The 7,227-nt window shown below is 49.5% G+C and overlaps 4 protein-coding genes across 4 annotated transcripts; 2 read left to right on the top strand and 2 right to left on the bottom strand.

Annotated features, from left to right (window-relative positions):
- Positions 1 to 10: 10 nt before the first annotated feature.
- On the bottom strand, positions 11 to 1,807 carry BDQ94DRAFT_176275 (uncharacterized protein; the record flags this gene model as incomplete). The annotated part of the gene is made up of 1 exon (XM_026772655.1): positions 11 to 1,807. A coding segment is annotated over one exon (1,797 nt), but the record flags the coding sequence as incomplete, so codon positions are not given.
- A 278-nt stretch (positions 1,808 to 2,085) lies between these two features.
- BDQ94DRAFT_13058 (uncharacterized protein) lies at positions 2,086 to 2,588 on the bottom strand. The gene is made up of 3 exons (XM_026763948.1): positions 2,368 to 2,588; positions 2,249 to 2,314; positions 2,086 to 2,170 (listed from the first exon to the last, which is right to left on the bottom strand). The coding sequence occupies exons 1-3, from the start codon at positions 2,465 to 2,467 to the stop codon at positions 2,133 to 2,135; spliced, it is 204 nt and encodes a 67-aa protein (XP_026619629.1). The 5' UTR covers positions 2,468 to 2,588; the 3' UTR covers positions 2,086 to 2,132.
- Positions 2,589 to 4,566: 1,978 nt separating this feature from the next.
- BDQ94DRAFT_177403 (uncharacterized protein) lies at positions 4,567 to 5,131 on the top strand (the record flags this gene model as incomplete). The annotated part of the gene is made up of 3 exons (XM_026772894.1): positions 4,567 to 4,668; positions 4,720 to 5,040; positions 5,081 to 5,131. The coding sequence occupies exons 1-3, from the start codon at positions 4,648 to 4,650 to the stop codon at positions 5,129 to 5,131; spliced, it is 393 nt and encodes a 130-aa protein (XP_026619628.1). The 5' UTR covers positions 4,567 to 4,647.
- A 439-nt stretch (positions 5,132 to 5,570) lies between these two features.
- BDQ94DRAFT_164340 (ankyrin repeat domain-containing protein) lies at positions 5,571 to 6,176 on the top strand (the record flags this gene model as incomplete). Its single annotated transcript, XM_026769988.1, has 1 exon — positions 5,571 to 6,176. The coding sequence occupies one exon, from the start codon at positions 5,571 to 5,573 to the stop codon at positions 6,174 to 6,176; it is 606 nt and encodes a 201-aa protein (XP_026619627.1).
- Positions 6,177 to 7,227: the final 1,051 nt, after the last annotated feature.

The following is a 7,227-nucleotide window of genomic DNA, read 5'->3' as shown; positions in this document are numbered from 1 at the left end:
GACCACACACGTGTAGCTGTTCGAATCCAAGCTCCCGATCTCGGGCCAGTTGACGATGGAGCTGACGTGTGAACTCCTGCGGTCCGATGGAGTGTCTTGGACCACCGTGGAGTTTCCAGTTGGGGCAACTTTTATCCAGTGGTTCTCGGTTAGCCAAGCCGCGGATGCAGGCCATGGTGCAGTATGGTCGCGTAGAATTTCCGTCTTGCCGAGAGGTCTGTTTATGGTCTCGGCCGGCTCGTGTCCTTTCACCTCCCCGGGTTGATTGGCGGTGGTTGCCTTGGCCGCGGCTCGATCGGATGCGCGACGCGGCTGCGGCGGATGGCGAATGCGATTCTTGATCACTGCCGCTACCTTCAGTGGACGAATGCTTCGGTGTAGCTGCGCCCGGTTGACAACGCGCGCGAGCGCGAGCGCGTGTGTGGTGTATTTTCCGATCTGGTTTCCAGTGAGAGGGCCGATAATTAGACGCCGGCGGGTCTTTACGGAGAGTTTCGGGGATTTCTCTCAACACGTCGAGATATTCGACCTTCCAGGTTGTTAGCTGGTCGTGTGCCATATCGTGCCATTTCTGAGTCGGAGGTTCGACGGCCAGCGCTTGAAGCGTGAACGAAAGCACCTGACCGATGGCAGTCCGGTGGAGGCGCACTTCATCGTCCGCCTGCACATCCGCCTGCGCATCCTGATTCGGGATACACAAGAAATATTGGATAATGGTGGGATCATCCTTCGGGATATGAAGGAAAACGAACGCCTCCCCGGTGCAGATGTAGCCGTATCGAACGCCACTGTCGATCATGTATGAGAATATCTGAGTGACCACGGCCGCGACCAGGCGGGTGGCATAAAACTCAAACGTGTCGCCCTCTTGGTCAATGACATCGCGATCCAGATCTATCGGGTGTAGACCCGCCACCAGTTCGGGGATGGTCACTTTGTGTGGCGCTTTGAACTCCACTGCATACACGGGTATTTGCCGTTCATCCGCCACAAGGTGCACGCAGAACTGGTCGGCACGCCGATTGCGTCGTCGCGCAGTGCCATCCCTCGTCTGTCTCCGCGCGGCTCCTCTTCCTCGTCCTCGGCCTCTTCCACGCCTCGTGTTCGCCGGTCGTTGGGGTGTCCGCGCGTCCTCGGGATTCATTTGCTCTAGGCTGTTCTCGAGCGAAGTTTCCGACGGGTTTGCGCGATCATAGAAGGTGACTCGGCCTTGGATTCCAAACTCATCTCGAAGGGGTTCATCGTCTCGCAAAACCTCAATGACCTTTTCAACAAAGTTGTCCACCGTGTCTCGCTCAAAATTCCGAAGAGACGCTTCCGAATAGATTGGTCTGTTCTGGATATTCGTGACGACATAATCGATTTGGGTATCAGAGGGGAATAGTGGGCGCATGGTAAAGGCATCATTACGGTCGAATTTGTCCCAGATCTGTTCCTGTTGTTGGGGGAAGGCACGCCAAGGGATGATGTGCTTGGGGTAGAGTCGGTTCACTGGATCGGCCGCGTCGCCCTGAGTAGTAAGGGTGGCATCTGGCTCAACTCGGATCGCTTGGGAGAGAGAATTGTGGCAGCGATCGAGGAGGCGAAACAGGGAGTTGGGTTGCACTCGACGTTCAGCGTCTTCTCGCGCCTGTCTCTCTTCCTCCTCACGGCGTTCTGCCTCTTCTCGCGCCTGTCTCTCTTCCTCCTCACGGCGTTCTGCCTCTTCTCGCGCCTTTCTCTCCTCCTCCTCACGGCGCTCTGCCGCTTCTCGCAGCCTTTGCTGTTCTTCAATCTGACGTCGTAATTCGGCTATTGTTTCCTCCATCCCGTTTCGAAAGAGTTACTCGGCCGATAATCGAGCGAAAGCAACTCAACAGCGGAGGAGGCTCTATCCGGCGCGGGGAATAGAGTCGGGAGAGAATTGCGTGTCGGGTTGTTTACCAGCTTACTCACCCCCTACGGCCGGTGTTCATAGGTGCCTCAGGCAGCAATATACGTCGATTTAGGCTCAGTTGTCCCCGCAAAATGCGCTGGTTCGATGATACCTAAATTTGCTGTAGTAGTAGTTAGAAAAGTTCGATGCCCCTTCCAATCCTTAACTAGTGGAGTCAACTACTTCAGTTGCATCACTCTCGATACTCACAATCCGTTTATATAGGTACTGTAGAGGATGCTTCCATTGTACTATCTTGCTGAGATGAAATTGTACAACCAAGAAATTAGTGAGCAAGTACATACGCTTTCCAAATACAGTGAGTTGGCTTACCTCTGTCATTGACTGCTGATTTGTGTAACGACGCTACTGTATAATCTAGCCTTTGAGAGTTCAACACTATGCAGTTAGTACCCAACGGAGCTCGTCGACAAGTGGAGAAAAGTCCGTACTTCCCTCTATTATAAATACACCACGAGGGTGCCTCCTTGCTGTGGACTTGCCGACAAGTACTTCATCTCGCCGATACATTTGGCAGCCAATTTGTTCCATGCTATCGCTTGGGGTCCCGAGTAGTGTGACGTCTCTCTCGTCAGTGGATGACCATCAAATGGGGACCAACGCCTACCCGTTGCTCTTGCGATAGAGGCCGTTGCGGTGAGCATTGAGAAACATGATCTGGCCATTGTGTTTGAGTCGCTTTATCATGAACACATCGATTTAATGTCTCCGACAGTATTCGCGGGATTTCCGAAGGCGAACAAGACGGTGAAATGGAAGCTGACAGTGAAATCACCCTCCAACGGAGTCGCTCCGTCTGCTCTGCTTAACGGGTATTGATGACGTATCTGCGCGGGAAGGTCACATCTCGATTATGACCACCAACGCCATCAAGCAGCTGAATAACACCCTCCTAAGCCCAGAGCGCCGGAGGAGGTCCGGACTAATATATAGATTCGCTACCAGCATACTGTTGAAGAAGCGATGGAGAAGAAGCTGTGCAGTGGGAATTCCACAGGCCACTCTTGCTAGAAGAAACGGGATACGTTCCCCACCCAAATCGTGGAGGATGCATCCTGCCCAACCTTTGAAGAACCAAGGACAAAAAATCTATAGAAACTTGGTCGCTTACCTGTAGCTGCACCTCCTAAACCGTACGAGTTTTATTTCGTGGCAACAAGTCAAAACGAGCTTTTGTTGTTATTTGGTGTGTACGCAGGCTTGCTCCAACTCCCACTTCAGCAGACCAATACCCGCAAGAAAGACTCGAGGGTACCATTGAAACATCTTCTAGCCCAACAATGCCTAATCCTCACTGGGCCTGGCGGTATTAACTCGGCCTCACACCGGGAGGTCAGCCTTCTCACTCCAGTAAGAGAACTAGCGAAGCGTAGGACATGAAAAGTCACATCAAATGGCAATCCGTTACTGTATAATGCTTTGAGACAGAGATTGTTACGAATGCTGTGGAATGAAAGATGGCTGTCCTTAATGGATCCATGAAGGTGACTTTATATAGACCGGGTACTTTGACATCAAGCGGTAGTGAGGTACTTTACCTGATTAGGAACAGCATACTAGCCGCCCGGAGAATTTTGCTCTGCGAACAGGTACCAATCAATGTCCCCGCAGATTCTCACGGTACGTTCCCGTTCTCAAGACGGTATAGTTGGTTAATTGACCATGCCCACCCGGCGAAATTTTCCCACCAGCTTGTTCGCGGTCCCGGTTGCCCTGCCCTTGGTCAGCAGAACATCCAGCTCCCCGGGTGGGACTTACAATAGACCGCGACCCGGCACCTAAAGAGGCTTCCACCACCTTTGGATGAGTAACAGACGGTCGCCTATAACTTCGGCGGACCCTATTCAGCGTGACGCCGTATGATGATGCTAGTCAAGGCAGAGTGAAAGCCCGTCAAAACGAACGGGCAATCTTATCAGTCAAGTTGACCGTTCGCGTACTTGGGAGGGATATTGTGGTTTCAGTTGAACACAGCCCAGGCTGGTCAGTTTTGGAACCTGTATCCTGCTCAAATGATAGATGAGGGAAGTTTGGGACGTTGATTATTGCCTTCATAGAAAACGCGCGCTCAGTCTCGTTGATATGACCGAGGTTGACATTCGACTGGTTCCCGAGTACGGGAGCTTCCAACAAGAGCGTTCCCTCAAAAGCCCGGCCATCTAGCTAAGCTAACCTAGATTCAGTAATATAGTAGGTTAAGCCACAGAAGCACGGTGGTTTATGACTGTACTGTGGTCAGAAAGTCATTGATCATCAACAGGGTCAACACACTGTTGCCCATCCACACGTTGACCATCGTCGGATGCGATGTTTCTACCAAATCGACCTGATGGGTTCTTCAGCGATGGGTGACTCACAACAACCTGATCTATCAAGAGAGCCTTTTTTACCATGAAACACCCATTCTGAGTCCGACAGGATCTGCTCGCTGCTCTTTCAACCACTCGGTTCTCCTATGAGCCATTCTAAGCCCCGAGGCTTTTCGTTCCAACACATCTTCCAAAACCAATGCTGTAGAATCCGCCTTTTCACCCATGCATGCATATATCTATAGTTGAGCTGCTAGATTAGACCCACGTCCGACGCCGTGGTTTGAACCTTCGCTAACTAGGGGTACGCTGAAGAGCATACTTCAACCGCCCAGCCAGGTCATAACAGAAGGCCATTTGGCCCCTGCACAAGTACTTCTCTAACGCAAAACGTATAGTATCATGGATACGACGTGGGTTCAGGTACGTTAGACATGTAGGTCCGAATTTGTGCGCCATACTCACCCGCTCTAGCATCTAAGATCCGAATCCGCGGAATCCCTCTTACCTCTGGGCATCTGTTTGAACCAGTTCACGTGTTTCGTTCATGTGATGAAAGACCTCCTGTTGTTTTTTGATCCGCGGTACCCTGTGCTGGTTCGAAACGGGATCCTCTTTGGGGTCAGTCTATGTCTGGTTCTCTACCTTCTTCACGACGACTGTTGTATTGACCAGTCGCTGCTGTCTCGCTTAGACGGTGTAGTGCTCGCCGAGCTTTACATTGTCACGGGCCTTGTCAATCTAGTGATTTGGCTACGCCCAAGAATCCTTCCCGATCCAAGGGTCGTCACTGTGGTGACAACGATAGTAATAATATGTCTCATGGATACTAGAGCATCGGATGGTATGTGCTGCGCCTTGTGCTGTGACCCATGACTCTTCGTAACCTGTAATCAATTGCTCAGTTCCTGATTTATATATATGTATAAACATCTTTCTTGGTGTTGGTAATACATACCCTTACTATATTGTCGAATTAAATATGGACGCAAAAGCAATTATAATCCAACATTGCTTTGATACGCCCCCTGAGACAAGAGCTCTGACCTACTCTCCTATAAAGTAAATTCCGGGCCATACTTGACTGGGCTCTTCTGGTTCTGACTCTTCATGGGCTAATGTGGACTTGGTAGTTAATCCAGTACAGAACTCCAGAAGACTGTGTACTATCGCATATTTTTCAAGAGACGCTGCATTCGCTGGATGGTCGTATGGACGTTAATGTGACAGACTCCGTGGGACGCACACCGTTGTCTTATGCAGCATCGAATGATGACTGTCGTCTGCTTAGCATCCTGCTACGGTGCAACGATATTGATGTTAATATGACCGATATCCAAGGCCAAACGCCGTTTTTCTATGCGGTCGATAGGGGGAACAAAGAGATTGTAAAGAAGCTTCTTGATGACACACGGCTAGACCCTAATTTAGCTTCTGAAGGTTTCTCACCCCTGGCAAATGCATCAGCCAGAGGTTCATTGGAATTACTGGAGATGCTCTTGTGTGACGAGCGTGTGAATGTTAACAACCAAAACCTCGGTTACCCAAGTCCATTACTCTGCGCAGTGTTCAGAGACAATGAGGAAAACTGTCTTCGGTTGCTATGCGCACCCAACATCAATGTCAACTGCTGTTTGGGTACTATAAGTGCACTGATGTGGGCAATCGTACTTAAGCGAACCACAGTTGTGGCTGAACTCCTAAAAAAGGATCATATCGATGTGAATTACCAAGATAATGCTGGTCGAATAGCGCTAATGCTCGCTATAGAAGAGGGAAACGACGAAATATCCATGGGCTTGCTGAGTAGAAAAAATATTAACCTCACACTTGAAGATGTTAAGGGAGAGAGAGCAGTGGACTATGCATTGAAGTCAGGTAACTCAAAGACGCTGAGAGAGATCAGAAATAGGTTAGCCGGCTCTAATTAATGGCGTGCGCATCCAATGCGTCTGCACGAGGACACAACCGAAAGTCTCAAGTGATGCCAACTCTATAAATGCTATCCCAATTGTCTCTCACCGCCTTCTCTGGCTCAATAAGACGGGAAACAAGAGATCTCTGAAAGCGGGCAGCTGGTCAATGAAGCGCATCGATTCTCAATCTAAACAGCTTTCCTATCCTAATACGTACCACACCATCCTCATCCTCCGAGGATCATACCTCAGTCGGTTGCTGCTTTCAACGGGTCATTGTCCTCCCTACAGTTGTTAGTGTCGGCTACTGGGAAATTTAGAGCCGATCTACAGCCTGTTTTATCTCTTTATTCCACCGCTCCTGTTCCTCCATACTGTATTCCAAAGCCCTGTAATCAATTGTCAATCCCCGACATTCCAAGGTAACAATTAGAAGATATTTAGAGGATATTTCCGATACTGTTCAGTGTTGTAATGCAAAAAGAAGCATGATTTATCGTATTTCAATGGGATGCAAAGAAGATATATATACAGCATGAGGTTCGAGTTGATTGGAAATTAACTCATATAGATGGGCAGGAATTATTTTCGTTTTGCGGTATCGTTCCTGAGCAGCAACAGCTTTATATCAAAACAGGTCCACCGCCTGTCCAATAACGGTATCGTCTGAAATAATGAGTCCGAATCAGCCAAACCACTTCAAAATAATGGCTCCTTGCGGCATCCATATCATTTGACTGCTTGCTTCAAACATCCTGTATTCTAAGATGAGATAACAGTTCGTATCCTCGAGTGGTAAAGTAAGAGTAGCCCAAGGGGTTGCGGTCCGATAAGCATGGCAGCCCGCTGAAAAGAACACGGGGACATGGTTGATTTTGACAGATAGCGATAGTAGGGTAGTCGTCTGCATATCACCGCTAGGGACGATGACTTAGCGGACGATTACTTAACGAACTAACTGATCCACAGCATCATATTCTACTACGTCTGTCAATTTCGTACAGTACCAGTTCGATGGATGGCTTATGCGCGTTCAAGTTAGCTGTGAAAGCCGTACTCCTGTCGA

This window comes from Aspergillus welwitschiae, assembly GCF_003344945.1.
Source record: "Aspergillus welwitschiae strain CBS 139.54b unplaced genomic scaffold BDQ94scaffold_100, whole genome shotgun sequence".
In the NCBI taxonomy this organism is placed as follows: domain Eukaryota; kingdom Fungi; phylum Ascomycota; class Eurotiomycetes; order Eurotiales; family Aspergillaceae; genus Aspergillus; species Aspergillus welwitschiae.
The sequence above is the reverse complement of the archived record's forward strand: the minus strand, read 5'-3'. Positions and strand labels throughout refer to the sequence as shown.